The 15078-nt window shown below is 49.3% G+C and overlaps 6 protein-coding genes across 6 annotated transcripts; 3 read left to right on the top strand and 3 right to left on the bottom strand.

Moving 5' to 3' along the window:
• Positions 1 to 211: 211 nt before the first annotated feature.
• Positions 212 to 3449, top strand: PEX2_022770 (exoribonuclease II; the record flags this gene model as incomplete). The annotated part of the gene is made up of 2 exons (XM_016739552.1): positions 212 to 313; positions 381 to 3449. The coding sequence occupies 2 exons, from the start codon at positions 212 to 214 to the stop codon at positions 3447 to 3449; spliced, it is 3171 nt and encodes a 1056-aa protein (XP_016596296.1).
• A 1076-nt stretch (positions 3450 to 4525) lies between these two features.
• Positions 4526 to 5429, bottom strand: PEX2_022760 (Frag1/DRAM/Sfk1 family protein; the record flags this gene model as incomplete). Its single annotated transcript, XM_016739551.1, has 4 exons — positions 4526 to 4662; positions 4713 to 5185; positions 5242 to 5323; positions 5375 to 5429. 4 exons carry the CDS (start codon positions 5427 to 5429, stop codon positions 4526 to 4528), a joined length of 747 nt encoding a protein of 248 aa, XP_016596295.1.
• A 2134-nt stretch (positions 5430 to 7563) lies between these two features.
• On the top strand, positions 7564 to 8993 carry PEX2_022750 (uncharacterized protein; the record flags this gene model as incomplete). Its single annotated transcript, XM_016739550.1, has 2 exons — positions 7564 to 7702; positions 7765 to 8993. 2 exons carry the CDS (start codon positions 7564 to 7566, stop codon positions 8991 to 8993), a joined length of 1368 nt encoding a protein of 455 aa, XP_016596294.1.
• A 272-nt stretch (positions 8994 to 9265) lies between these two features.
• PEX2_022740 (acyl-CoA synthetase) lies at positions 9266 to 11221 on the bottom strand (the record flags this gene model as incomplete). The annotated part of the gene is made up of 4 exons (XM_016739549.1): positions 9266 to 9533; positions 9597 to 10501; positions 10554 to 10855; positions 10909 to 11221. 4 exons carry the CDS (start codon positions 11219 to 11221, stop codon positions 9266 to 9268), a joined length of 1788 nt encoding a protein of 595 aa, XP_016596293.1.
• Positions 11222 to 11493: 272 nt separating this feature from the next.
• On the top strand, positions 11494 to 11940 carry PEX2_022730 (BolA family protein; the record flags this gene model as incomplete). The annotated part of the gene is made up of 2 exons (XM_016739548.1): positions 11494 to 11535; positions 11599 to 11940. 2 exons carry the CDS (start codon positions 11494 to 11496, stop codon positions 11938 to 11940), a joined length of 384 nt encoding a protein of 127 aa, XP_016596292.1.
• A 513-nt stretch (positions 11941 to 12453) lies between these two features.
• PEX2_022720 (syntaxin) lies at positions 12454 to 13678 on the bottom strand (the record flags this gene model as incomplete). The annotated part of the gene is made up of 5 exons (XM_016739547.1): positions 12454 to 12518; positions 12578 to 12857; positions 12917 to 13389; positions 13443 to 13608; positions 13673 to 13678. 5 exons carry the CDS (start codon positions 13676 to 13678, stop codon positions 12454 to 12456), a joined length of 990 nt encoding a protein of 329 aa, XP_016596291.1.
• Between the last annotated feature and the right edge of the window lie 1400 nt (positions 13679 to 15078).

The raw sequence follows: 15078 nt of genomic DNA, 5'->3' as shown, positions 1-15078 counted from the left end.
TTCTATACTCCGATTTGATTGGTCGAAATAACCTCCGAAATCACGGGACTATTTTGATACCGCCCTTGGCGGTATAGCAAATGCTGGCAGAATACACTTAGTTTTCGAGCCACAGGCGCATTCTTTCCGCGCAAGCTCTGGCAATGGCACTTACAAGAATAAGGGCTTTGCAGAAGCTGACTGGTGCAAATCGGTCACCTGTCCTCTGCACATGGCGACAGAACCGCGCAGGATTTACGCCGACTGTGTCCGCGGCTCACCTTCCGGTGTTGTCTGGGGGGCGATGCTTTTTGACTACCACGAGAACATTGGGGTCAGCTGAAGCCGTTCCAGCTGACAGTGAGGCATGTTATACTGAAGGATATGCTGCTATTTTTTAGCTAACTTTTCTCCTATCTCAGCAGAAAAAATCCGAGCAAGACGAGCCTTCAAAGGTTCCCATCGATGGCAATATCCTCCTTAGGTCCCAATTCGAATTGCATGGAGACATTCGAACCTATCTCCAGAAATGGCAGGATACAAACCCCAATAGTATGGATCCAGTGCGCCGATCCGACTCCAAGAATCAGCCATTGGAATTACCAGGTAAATCGATTGGCACAATGCCCAACGGCCGCGACACAATCGATGCTTGGGGTGACCCAAACAGGTACCAAGAGGCTATGGATAAAGAAGAATTTGAAGGTGAACATCTCGAGCAAGGTGACTTAATCGCCCGGTTGAACGCAGACGGAGTGTTCAATTACGGAATCTACGTGCGGTCTGTTCACAAACAGAAACAGTTCTATAATGGCAATGGGAACTGGCGCATTTGCTCCAACGCGGAGCTTGACTACGTTATCAAAGGATTCGCACCTACTGAACTTGTTGAGCCTCTCACGCCATGGTTCCCGGATGGCGAGGCTATCGCAAGTCAAGATATTCAGCTAACCCCTGAGGGTGGTCTTCCGAGGCCACTCGGTGCTCCTCTTTTGAGGATGATGGGCAACTTCAAGACTCATATCTTGAAATTTTATCGAGAAAACTCACAGATACTGGATAATCTTCATGATGCAGTGGCAGACGATACCGAAGTTCTCCACTTGACCCTCGAAAAATTGACAACAACTGCTCTTGGCATTGACGAATCTGAGCTGACCAGCGTCAATATGTTTGCTACTCATCAAGCTGTTCGCCGGCATCCTTTCCTCATAGAAAAAGATGGCAGCTCCTTGTTCAGTCGGATATACATCGTGCAGCCAAAACGGATCACCAACATTGTCAAACAGGTCGTTGACTGGACTCATGAACACCAAGCACATTGTGTTCGTACCACAATGCACAAAGACACCCCGGGGTCTAAAGACCACCCTATGCACCGGTTTATCGCCAAAGCACAGCGGCTGATTCGCCTCAGCAGAAGGCTCCGCTCTCCGACTATCATGTCCAGCGTGGGTCCATCCTCCAACAGGTATTCGCCTGGTCAGGATGGAAACCCATTGGTGTTCCGAGAACTGCCCACCGAAAAGTTCAATGCAGATGACCAAAAGATCATCGAATATCTGCAGCTGTACTCGGTCCCTGCCACTGTCATGCCGTCAGGCACTTTGAGGTCAACGGCAACACATATCATGCGTGCCACTGGTATGTACAATACTCTTGGTCTGAGTGAGGCTTCAACACGTCTTTTATTACAAGAGATCGGCATCATAGCGCCTTGGGAGAACCTTCAACCCCTTGACCAATATCTGATGCTTCCGGGGCATGGCATATCCCTCGCAAAGGACATGGAGTTGGAAGCGATTGAGGACTCTTGCTCTAAGACCACTGCCGATCAGTTGCAAGATTCTATGCAATACCTGAGAAAGGATTGGGGAGATATGCCAGTCTACTGTGTGGACGATGTGACTGCGCAAGAAATTGATGACGGTATATCGCTGGAGCCTATCCCAGGATCTCGTAATACATTCTGGGTGCATGTCCACGTTGCCAATCCAACAGCCTTTATTGGACATGACAACCCTATCATCCAGTATGCAGCCTCACGACTCTTCACCACCTACATCCCAGAGCGCACTTACCCCATGCTTCCAAAATCTCTCACTGAGCCCCACTTCAGTTTGGCGGCTGGTCGGCCAGTACTAACATTCAGTGCGAAGATGAATCTTCGAGGAGAAATGTTGGATAGTGAGATAAAAAACGGGACAATTCACAACGTCATCAATCTCACCCACAAAACACTGCGCGACTTCTTCGACCCCGATTCCGAAGAACAGTCAGAATCCTTCACCATAGGTGGCGCGTTTACCGAGCCACCAATACCACATGGTAAAACAATCCAAGAAAGCCTGCGGCCCGAGGATAAAGATCGATTCCACATCATGCGTCAACTCATGCTCGCATTCCGCCAAACTCGCAGAAAGAACGGCGCCATGGACCTTACTCCTCTTAGCCCAGAGCTTTCTGTCGCAGTTCAATCGGGTGACGCCCCGATGCCGCCGTACGATTTACAATCCACAACCGGACGCCATTATCTCGGTGACCCAGTAATCCGGCTCAATGTGCACTCACATGACCCATACGACGTTCGCGACCAATCGCGGTACAATCTGGTCTCCCTAATCATGAATTTGGCTGGGCACGTCTCCGGCCAATTCTGTGCTGCACGCAATATCCCCGTTGTTTATGACGGCACCTGGTACGATCCGGAGTACGGACGCGTCACCAACAAAAACTTGGCCCATTTTGGCGGTGAGGGTTTCTATGAGCTCAGCGTGCCGCTGGCCTACTCTTCCTCAACCCCAACTAAGCACGAAACCCTGGGCTTGGATACGTACGTCAAGAGCACCAGTCCGCTGCGCAGATACACGGATGTTATTGCGCATTACCAGATCGAGGCAGCATTGCGTTTCGAGCATGAACACGGCCGTCAATTTGACGCTCTTGTTGATAGTCCCGACCCTGCAGATATCGATCTAGTGGACACGGACCTAGCGGAGACAGGTCTAGCAGAGACTGCCACTGAAATCACCATCAATAACACAAACACTACTCCCACCTCTCTCCTCCCCTTCTCCAAATCCGACGTCGACGCCCACCTCATCTACTCCCAGCCCCTGCGCAGACGTCTCAGAAACATTGACAAATTCTCCACCCAGCACTGGGCTTGTATGCTCCTTTTCCGCGCATTCTACTTCTCCGAGTGCAATCTCCCCGTCACATTCCCATGTCTGCTACGCACCCCGCGCACCAAGGCCAGACATCTGGACGAAGAGTATTCCGGTGTCATCACCAGTCTTGGCGTGAACTGCTCGGTCACCATCCCCCAGGACTTCCCAGATAAAGATAAGCTAGATATCTTCTGCATGGTCGAGGCTCACATCACTGCCATCGATATGGCGACTCTACAGGTGACTATGGAGGCGACTAGGTTTGTGAAGCCGTTCGAGAGGAAAGGCGAATGGGCTTAAGTTTGAATGACTACTTGTACAATACTGTATTATATGCATCTTCATTAGGAATCGCCAATCGTTATATAATTGAAGAATTTGACGCCTTGGAGAACATCACTATGAAGCATTCGCAGGCATTTTGTGTTCATGAGCTTATTATCCCGGCTCCCCGGAGATTATCCTCCAAGTTCGTCGCCCTATTTTGTTGTTTCTCCTGCATGGAGGTATCCTTTTTCGGCAGGTAAGTATACAAAACCTCGAATACCAAAGCCATGAATGTAGCAAAGCTGTCATGCAATTAGCCAATGGACTCATTGTACTCAAAACAAAAACAATGTCACATACAATGCAATGAAACTGAATGCCTCGGCCGTATACTTCCGGCTACATACCTCCTCTCCGTTCCAGAGGTGGATGCTGCAGCTGACGTTGTTGAAATGCAGAGCCAGGAAGATGAATGCAGTGAGCCAGCTAGATGGAAGATGAGCATTTACTTTTATCAACACGAGTGTGCTTAATAGTGTCATGCTTACAGGTAAGAAATCGCTGCATCGACCATAAGCAGAGGGAGAACTTGCCATCTGCGGCGTCTGGTAATGCAACTGGTGCTTAGTGTTATGCCGTAGACGATTGGGGTCAGGACCGCCTGTAAGTATTTAGAATTTCTACATTTTGAAGATATTAAGATCTGGTTGGAGAGATGTACCACCACCAAGGAGAAGATCACAGTAAGGGTTTTAGTGTCACGGACTGCCCAGGCTGTGATCCCGAGGACGATCAATGAACTGATGCATTGGATAATATGGGCGATGGTTGAGATTGCACCACAAGGGTGTTTGAAGAATCCCATGTTGATAATAATGAGTTGTTAATTCATCAACTTCTTGAAACTAGTGAATGAATTGTTCAGGGTTCTTTTTCCGAGGAATTAGGGGGGTTTTGTTCCTTTTTCCCCCCATGATGGATGATATCACCACATGTGGCCAAAGTCCAAGACTGGTCTCTTATTGGCAAAACGAGTATAATTTCCACGGGTATATATGGATTAACTATTAAATACTAGATCACCTGAGCAGAATTACCGTACTCTCGACCTAAAAGTCAATTGGACGATCCTCCACACCTGGCCGAGTATACTTTTCACCCTGAGGAACGTGTCTCTTGGTACGAACAGACGGTAAGAGATCAATGACAAAAGAAAAGACAAAGAATGCGAATATAAGGGCGGCAACTGCTTAACTTAGCTTCTTTTCGCACAATGAAACAGGGCTGAAAACTTACCCCATTCACAAACAGCTGCAGCGTTCTTTTTATTTCCAGACTTCATGCATACGCCAAATGCAATCGCGACACCGAGTTCGCACACGACGAAAAGAGCTTTGATAGCGAAGCTGACTATTAAGATCCGGGCTTGTGGGTGGTAGAATCGGCCGATCTGAATGTATTCCAAACACACCAGGAGGGCGCAGATCACATAGCTCGCGATGAACATGGCCAAAAACCCGTTGTGCAGGTTGTTGTGATGCTTGGTGTCGAAGATGGACAGAAGAATAAGACCCAGAGCCCCAGCAATCGAGAAAAAAATCGATCCAACAGCACAGGTCTTGTCGAACCTCCCTTTGTTTCGGGCAAGTTGGCCGGCATGGCGAAGCCAACGTTCAGAAAGGAGACCAAGATCCATGAATACGACTGTTACTACACTGCCTGCAATGAACAGCGGTTTGAGTCCTTCGGCTCCGATATGGGAAATGTAACTGGTTGTTCAATTGATTCAGTCTATGTTGGCAGCATGTTCATTAGTTAGACTCACGGAATGGTGAGCCCATCGCTCATGGTGGAATATATCGGCTTTCCATCCGCCGCCCAGGTGGACAGCATGGCTACTAGTGTAGCTACAAGGCTGTCAGTAAAGTAAGCTCAATCCCTCGTGCGTTTACCCTTACCTATCCACATGCACCCGGATATCACGGGGAAGATCCAGAACGAGAGAATCCACATGGTGGCTTGTTATGCGACCCGTGGGGTGCCGGAATCTTCAGACCGAAAGAGTGGGATGCCTGGGAAGAGCTTGTATTTATGATTGGTTGCAAGGGGTACTCCTTCAACAATTTCAATCTAAATGTCTCGCCTAAACATGAATGTGAAAAGTCAGGGGTCGCAAGCAAGGGGGAAAATGGCGGGTCTACCACGCCTGGCAGCAAAGATCCCTAAAATCTAGCAATGCAACCCCACAGATCTGAATTACCGAATTCAGGTACGGAGTACTCCATGTAACTTCATCGCGGACAGCTTCTATCTCGGACGCGTCCCGAACCGGATCAACCGGATGCTGACATCAGCAGCTTTGGTGGAGCCTCTTTCAGCCTCATTTTCAATTGACCATGAGGGTGCTCGTGTGATGAGGGTGGATAACTTGGAAGGAGTCTGTATTGTTCAGATTATTTCCGACTGAGAAGCTTTGGATATACTTGGTGATAGTAATCATCATCGCCCCTCATAGCTGGCGCAGGAAATTTCAAGGTGGAGCTAGCGATCTCGTTCACAGTGACTGGAAGTGCATTTCTGAATTCGAGGGTGATGTGATACTTTTGTCAGGAAACAGGACCTTCGAAAGAGTACGGACTCCAGTTGAGATTTTATAAGTCTAGCTGCTTGTTCAAGCGAGCAGTGTAAAGATGATGTGACTCAATGAGGTCCTTGAGTTTGCATCGGGGCATGATGATTCCTAAAACACCTTGCAGCAAGAAGCTCTGGAATGCGTCCGGTGATTCTGTAGAATGGTTCTATGGGTGAGTTAGCTAGAGATGTTTGCGCAGTCGTTGGGTGGCAAACCTTGAAAACATTCTGGATCGATATATTCTCAGCGGTGGTGGCCTGAGAAATAATATAGCCCAGCAATGTCTTGTAGATCTTAGCTTTGCACTGCAATGATTGGAGCTGCCCGTACTAATGTTATCGCTTGGCACCCATGTTGATGCAGATCCGATTCAGGTGTTGGCAGGCATGGCACTTCGCCGCTCATCAGGTGAAGATAGAGTAGCTTTATACTACCGATCCTAATAACCAAGTCCTAGGCCTGCTACTGGTCCCACAAGGAATTGCGGCTCGCCAAATTGGGCTTCAGGGTTTGGTCTTTGCAGGACCTGGTATCAAGACGCCAAGAAGTTCAAGAGGTTCATGCCACATGATCCATGATGTACGAGTGTCACAAACGAAGTAAGAGGATGTGTGTACTTTCATATTTTCTTACACATCACGGTTGATGTCACTTATTGGCGAAGAAGAGAGTCAAAACACGAGATGACTCTGGTCATGTGACTATGAACTATATATCTTATAGAGTTCGATGACGTAGACTACAACAACAACACTCTCACTGAGATTATTCTTTAAATAACTGAAAAAAGTACGGTGCAAGTATATCTTCATGTATATTACGCCATTGGCTGGATAGTAACTCCACTAATAAACAAAGCAACTAGTCTTCTTGACTTCGACTTCCATACCCTATCACAAGTCTGGAGTACAACCTTGTAAACGTACGTAGATACAACAAAGCTGAGACTACGGTGTAAGAAAAAAATACGTAGTTTTAGTCACGGTGATCTCATTCCAGTTTATGCTGGTTGGCTATAGAATTGACTAGGATGTACGGAGTAGTCAGTACAACTCTCCAGGTGCATATAGTTGGCAATATGTTTCTTGGCAGGCCCTGAGCCATGACGCAATTGTTTTGGGATCTTGATATATGGCGTATTTGCACAAATCAAGGATGATGGCCAGGTTTCTAGGGCCTGTTTCTAATTGAACCCTTCTATGACAATACCCTGAATTAAGTGGCTGACTGATTGGCTATGTACATCATGTCCAATAGCAGATCGTGGCACCTGAAGGCGTTTGCTATACTTTGTGTGAATGTTTGTACACCATCAGGTTGAAAACACGAACGTCATGAATTCCAATGTTTGCCTGCGTCTTGTCTATCAATAAAGTGGATATAAATACCCCTCTTCCCCCTGGGGTAATCGATTCTTACTTTCTCCATCTATCACATCCCACATCTACTTGACATCAACTTCAACCAAATTTCATCAACACCATCAACACTATCACCACCATCACCACCACCAACATGCAGTTTGTACGCAAGGCCGAAGAGGCCCTGACTGGCAAGAAAGACGAGTCGCACGATTCGACTAAGTCCTCCAACCATGGACCTCACTCGTCCAAGTTGGCCAACAAGCTTGACCCCCGGGTCGACAGTGATAAAGGTTTGTCATTCCACCTCACCACATTCCACCTTCAGAATATCAAATGATGCTGACTACCTTAGACCACCGTGCTGCCCACACTGATGTGACTGGCGCCGGTCTTGGATCTACACACGGCACCACCACCGCTACAGGCACTCACGGCACTACTCACGGCACCTCTGGTGTGACTGGCGGCGGCGCCGGCCTCGGATCTACACACGGCACCACTGGCAGCACCAATGCCGGCCCCCACAGCTCCAACATTGCCAACAAGGCTGATCCCCGCGTTGACTCTGACCGCGACAACCGTGCTGCCCACACCGGTGTGACTGGCGCCGGTCTTGGCTCTACCCATGCCCCAACCACCACTACAGGCACTCACGGCTCGACCCTGGGTTCTGGCACTACCCACGGCACCTCAGGTGTGACTGCCACCGGTGCTGGTCTCGGGTCTACCCACGGCACCACTGGTAGCACCAACGCTGGTCCTCACAGCTCGAACATCGCCAACAAGGCCGATCCCCGCGTTGACTCTGACCGCGATAACCGCGCTCGTCACGAGGGCCTCACTGGTGCTACTACCGGTGCTGGTCTTGGATCTACTCACGCTACTCACGGCTCTACCCTGGGCTCTGGCACTACTCACGGCACCTCTGGTGTGACTGGCACTGGCACTGGCGCCGGTCTCGGATCTACTCACGGCACCACTGGTAGCACCAACGTTGGTCCTCACAGCTCGAACATCGCCAACAAGGCCGATCCTCGCGTTGACTCTGACCGCGACAACCGCGCTCGCCACGAGGGTCTTACTGGTGCTACTACCGGTGCTGGCCTTGGATCTACTCACGGCACCACCACCACCACTGGCACCCATGGTTCGACCCTGGGCTCTGGAACTGGTACCACCCACGCCGCACCCATTGCTACTCCCGGCAGCAGCAGCACCAATGCTGGACCTCACAGCTCCAACATCGCTAACAAGCTCGACCCCCGCGTTGACTCGGACCGTGACAGCAATGCCCAGCACTCCAGTCTCTCTGGCACTGGCCCTGGTACTACCACCCACGGTACCCACAGTCGCGGTGCTACTGCTGCTCCCACTGGCTCGGCCATTGGTGGCTCGGGTCTTGGTACTACTGGTCACCACGATGCTCTTGCTGGTAGTAGCTACAATACTCCTGCCACTGGAACCACCACTGGTGCTACTGGTACCACTGCCCCTCACAGCTCGAGCATCGCCAACAAGCTTGATCCCCGTGTCGACACCGATGCTACCCATGCTCAGAGTGGACTTCACCGTCAGATCTAGGGACTTTGAGAACTAAACCCTTTGGTTTCTATCTTTATGGGAAAGAGTCAAACACTGGGGCCTTGACATGATGCCACGAATTTGAAATTAATAGCAAGCAATTTAGTTTTTGAATACCACAAATGAATCAATTCTTCAATGTTTTTTGCTGCATAATGTTGTACATGTTTTGCCCGAGTAGAGAGTAATATAAGCCCACAGGTCTCCATCACTCACCTCAACTCTAGATTTTAGTAGATTTTCAATATTGTACAGTGTGGTTGCCTCGATCTTCAAACATCAAAGACCTCTTTCACAAGTGCCTTCTTATTAACCTTTCCCATGGCATTCCTCGGAATAGCCTCCAAAACCCTCATCTCCTGTGGAATCTTAAAAGAAGCAAGAGAACCTTTCAGCGCCCGTCGCATATCCATCGGACCCCAGGTTTGGCCATTACGACCTGACGCAGCCGCATCAGGAGATAGAACAACGACAGCAGCAATTTTCTGACCCCACTGTTCAGACGGCAGACCAACGACCGCAGCCTCGGTGACTTGGGGACTAGAGTACCATCATAAGTATAGATCTCCCAAGTGAATATCCGAAAGAGAAGAGACAACTTACAGAGAAAGCAACTCCCTCTCAACTTCCAACGCGCTAACCTTCTCGGCCCCAGTCTTGATAATATCAACACTCTTCCGTCCCTGGATGAAATACATCGGTCCCTGAGCCCAAGCTCCGCTCGCTCCACTACCAGCTCCATCAACTACCCTCCGGGTGGCGACATCGCCTGTGCAGAACCACGCTCTGCCTCCATCATCGCTCTGCACGAAACTCTCGCGCGTGGCTTTCTCGTTTCCCCAGTAATGGTCGAAGATTGTTTCGCCGCGGAGCTGGATCTCGCCTTCGCGTTCTCGGCCATTGGCATTCTTTTCTTCAATGGGGATTACAGCACCCGTCTCGAGGTCGGCGAGTCGGGCTTCAACACCTGGGAGCGGCCAACCGACGCTGCCGTCGACGCGGTCTGCGGCGTCCAGGCCGCAGCTGATAGCCATCCCGACTTCGGTCATGCCGAAGCGCTCGAGGAGGACGTTGCCGTTGCTGAGGTTTGTCCAGGCAGTTTTAGTTGGGGTTGGGAGGGCGGCAGAGCCGGATATGTTTAGGCGGAGGTTTTGTGGAGAGATTCCTTCTTTTGCAGCTGTTTGGAGCTCCGGGGTTAGTTTGGGGAAGGTGGCCATAAGGCGGTTGTAGATGGTTGGAACGGCAGTGAGGAATGTGATGCGTGATTTTGAAGTGCTGGATGGGAGGAAGGGTGCTGCTAGTCGTTTCCAGACTTTGTCCGGGTTGAAGGGATACATGAACTCGATTGAGGAGCCTGCTACAATAGGCGCCACGATTGCGTTTACCACGCCATGAATGTGGTGGAGTGGGAGTAGATGAAGAAGTCGGTCATCCGGTGTGTACTTCCATGCCTCGAGTAGTGAAGATGCTTGTGCGGCCAGTGCTGATTGGGGGATGAGAACACCTTTCTATGCCGTGTTAGCAATAGCTCCTTGGGTGTGGAGAACCAAGTAAACCTACCGGTCGATTCGTGGTCCCAGATGTATACAACATCATCCCACCGGACGAAGGTTGCTTCAGATCATGTAGGGTTACGCTCTCGCGGTCCGACGCGCCCTCTGTGAGCTTATTGCGGATAGCAAACAGAGGCTCATGTTCCAATCCCTCTCGCAAGATTTCCATGCCTTTATCGGCATACTTTTCAGTTGCCAGAAGCACTTTAGCCTGCGAATTATCCAGGATATACTTCAGCTCTGCAGTCGGGAAAGACGGCGACAGCGGGAGCGCAATGGCATCACTAGCAAAGATCGCCAGCAGCGTCACTACATAGCCATTAGTACTCTAGATATATTTTTAGGATTCAAGACAACAGTACCTACGTAGTCATAGCTGTTCTCCGCGAGGAAGGCAACCCGCTCGCCAGCCAATTGGCCCTGGGCTTTCGCGGCCTTTTGTTCCAGGTCGTCCTTAGCGCGGACGATGTCGGCAATTAGACTACCGTATGTGAATGACCGGGAAGACGCGCTATGAACGACAGCCAGACTTTCAGGGTCATGGTTCTGGATTGCGCGGAAGATATGTGTGTTGGGGAGAGTCGACAAGAGTCTTGCGCTGAAAGGCGTTCGCCGCGGAGTGAAGCAGACGCGCGCATTGGAACGCGAAATCAGGGAGAGTAAACTGCCAGACATATTGAATTTCGGATTTTTTTTAATATTGGGAATTCATCTCACAGCATACACACCCCGTTCAAAGAGAGAAGCAATTGAGGTGTCGAGAAAAAAGAGGTTGATGTCATGAGAGTGAAGTTCCGAAATCGAAAACATCCGATTGGCTTCAATTGCGGACGTTTCTCTCCTCCTCGCTCCTCTCTTTGATCGCCTCTTTTCTTCTTTTCTTCTAAATGCTTCCTCGTAGCCTTCCGGGTCTGATCCCTCGCCGTCTATTCTCTGTTTCTGCTAGGATGGCCTCCAATACGCCGCTGGAGGATGTCATGCGCGACAAGGTGAGCCACCACTCCGTGTTGTTGACTGCCATTGCTAACATTTCCTCTCTTTTTTCTTAATAGATCGCTCACGCATTCACACCTTCGAAACTCGAGATCCGGAATGACTCTCATCTCCATGCGCACCACGCTGCAATGGAAGGGTCAGTGTCGAAGGAGACGCATTTCCAGTTCGTTCCCCCCACAACCGAACTTTACACGACGGAATGTCTAATTTCTCGCAGTGTGACAATTGTCTCTGATTCTTTCGAGTCGAAGATGCAACCCGCTCGGCACCGCATGGTCTACGCATTGTTCAAGGAAGAGATGGCTCGTGAGGGCGGACTACATGCACTGCAGTTGAAGACAAAGACACCGGCCGAGGAGCAGCGCGAGAAGGAGAGAAAGGAGAAGGAGAAGGCATAGATAACCGATTGATTGGGCGTTCAGGTGCTCGTTGTTTTGAAGTCTTGTCGAGTCGAATACCCCCAGACGATGACTCGAAATGCATTACATTACATTGTACAGATCACCTACGATCACGGAACTCAGCTACCACGGTATACATCAGATTCATGTGTGAAGGAATCGATTATTAGACAGTATTACATAGGTTCTAGCACCAAACAGGGGCCGAGGAAAGCAACAATCTAGTATATACATCCATGCGCCGCGACATCACAAGCCCCGAAGCGAAAATCATCAAGGGCCATCGCATGTCAGACGAGCAGCTGTACACGAACACGCAGGTACAGCTAGGAGGCAAAGACACAAAGGAAAGAAGGGTTGAAAGACATTGCTTTTACACAAGAAGGAAATGCGAAGGGGTGGTATAACGAGGGGACAAAGACAAATGGGAAGATGCGAAGATGCGTCGATCCCCGGGGAAGGTCGTACATGGAGGAGGTGGGAAGGGGATGTAGTGCAACAGACAGATCACTACTTGCTCTTGTTGGCCTCGGTGACACCGACGGCCACACCGACGACAATACCAATAATGATGACTGGATAACTAGGTCAGCGGGTCGGCCATTAAATTGTGTGTAGGCAAGTAAATACTTACTGATGATAATCAGTGCATACCACTTCCAGCGCCTGGCGTTCTTCGCGCTCTGAATAGCGCTGTCAAGCTTGGTGTTGGCCTGCTCGACGTTGCGGTGTGTCTCCTCGGCTCCGTGTTGAATCTGCTGGACTGCAGGCTCTTGCTGCTGCACCAGCTCTGCAACCTCGTTGTATAGGTGGCTCAGTTCGATCAAATCCTGCTCGATCTTGCGGATGGCGGCGGAACGCTGCAGAGTAGCCTGACGGGCATCATTGGCCTGGCGAGTGCGAGTACCGGGAACCTATTCCTCACATATTAGCAACTGCCCACTCAGAAAGACCCAACTCGGGCAAAACATACAACAAAGCTCTGCTCCTGTCCCATGAGGACATTCTGCACACCCTGTTCCAACTCCTCGGGGGTAGCCTCGGGGTTGGCAATCTCGTATCGGCGGCGCACTTGCTCCTCCAGGCGCTTCTGGAAGTCACTCTGTGTGCGCTGGTACTGCTCAATCTCACGGCGCAGGTTGCGACTGACATTCTCGACCTGGCCCTGCACGCGCGAGTCGCCGGATCCAGGGGTCTCCTTGATACGCTTGAACTGATCGCGCAGGTAGCGCAGCGCGGTATTAATCTCATCCTCAATGTAGTCGAGGGTTTGGCGCGAGGCCTGGTCTTCCTTGCCGGTGCTCGAGTCCAAAAGGGCCTTTTGGGCGGCGACCAATTGGGTCTCGCGCTTCTTGGTCAGCTCGTTGATTCCCTCGTTCAGCTCTTTGCACTTGTTCAGAATCCCAGTTGGGCCACCAGATGAGGCTTGGTTGATGTTGGACATCTCTGTCGAGGAATTAGAGTCGGTGCAAGGTTGCGCGAATATCGGGTCAACATACCATAGCCACCATTTCCCTGCTCTGCAGCACCAGCCTGGTCATAACCACCACCATATCCGTAGCTCTGCTGTTGTTCCTGTCCTCCATAGGGATTGCTCTGCTGCTGACTTCCGTACGGGTTGTACTGGCCGTAGCCGCCTGAGTTGGAATCCCCTAAGCTCTGGTACTAGGGAAAGTCGCGTCAGAAAGCAGATTCAGGGAATCAAGGAGGTTGACATTGGTTCACTCACACTCATGATGTGCAGATTCTCAAGTTCTCAAAGGCGTGAAACAAGACAATGATAGTAGGGGGGGGAGATGAAGGAGGGAAGGGTGAGACGGGAGAAGTGGAGGTTACGGCAGAAGCGCCGGCGGTGTCAGGACAGCAAAGCCAATAAGGTCCGGGTGTTAGTCGCGCTGAATCGCAGAATTAAGCATTAATTTCGTTGGAATTAAATGAGTTTGTTTAATGGAGTTTCATGAGTTTCATAAGTTTCATAGGTCTTCGAATTTACTGTTTTATTAGGGGTCCCCCCCCCCTATTTTTAACATTTTCTTACAGAGTGGACAGTGCACCGTTTGTTCCTACATTAGTCCGAATACGACCTCCCTTGCGATTTTATGGAGTCTGAAATTGACCATTCACCCTGTGTGGCTGAGGCTGTTCTATTTAAGACACAAGTCAGATCGGCATGATTCGACGGCCAAAAGTGGATCGGCATTGCGGTGGGATATATTTTCCAAAGTACTGGGTACTTAGCCTTGATATGGAAGATCCACCTTTAAAGAAGTACCCAGTACTTATTCAAGGGTCTGCTGTGGCAACGCGAGTCTGCACGTCATGATTATGATGTATCGACTTGATGAAAGACATATGTATGTACGGAGTAACGGGCTATTCCAATAGGAATAAAATCCAGAGGACATCAAATGCTGTTACCTGGAGGCAAGTCGGAAATAGCATGCGTATGTAGGGAACCTAAAAGAGCTGAAAACTGGATGTCAACTGAGTGTGAAACTATGAAACTTGGCCAATCAGGACGTTTGGAAGGTTCCATGAGCCTCATGTCAGGCATTAACTAACTAGTTCTAACTATGTTGTATGTAAGGATTATATAAATAGGGAAATATGGTTTTTAACGTTGATGCCTCTTTATGTATCCTTTTAGAATGTGAAAGAATTATGACTGCCTGATTCAGACTGTCAAATGATGCAATATTATACAGAATATACCCTCCAGGTTATATAGAAAAATATCATAGAATATCATAAAGGCTATAATGTAGCCTCAAGTGCGAGGAACTATAACTTATGGGGATGTAGTCTATGCTAGACTATAATATATTATAGTACCTAGATAATAGGTGTTAATCCCTCTAGAGTTATATAGAGCTAGGTTTATAGATCTAGATCTACGCTTTTTATTAGAACCAAAGTGTATACATGTCTGTCCATTGATTTTGTCATCTTTAGTTCTACTACCGAGTAAAGGTAGAGTTACATACCGAATGGCATATATTGCCATGCTTTACGTACATATGAATACTTCTATCTTTATCAAAGATATTAACGCATCATACTTTACAGGAATTCCTCCTGCTCTCCGCAATAATCTGGTGCTAATTATTTTCTCGTTCGATCTATGTTCTACCCCTC

This window comes from Penicillium expansum (genome assembly GCF_000769745.1).
Source record: "Penicillium expansum strain MD-8 chromosome Unknown contig60, whole genome shotgun sequence".
Taxonomy (NCBI): Eukaryota; Fungi; Ascomycota; class Eurotiomycetes; order Eurotiales; family Aspergillaceae; genus Penicillium; species Penicillium expansum.
Note: the sequence above shows the minus strand (reverse complement) of the source record. Positions and strands in the feature narration are given on the sequence as shown.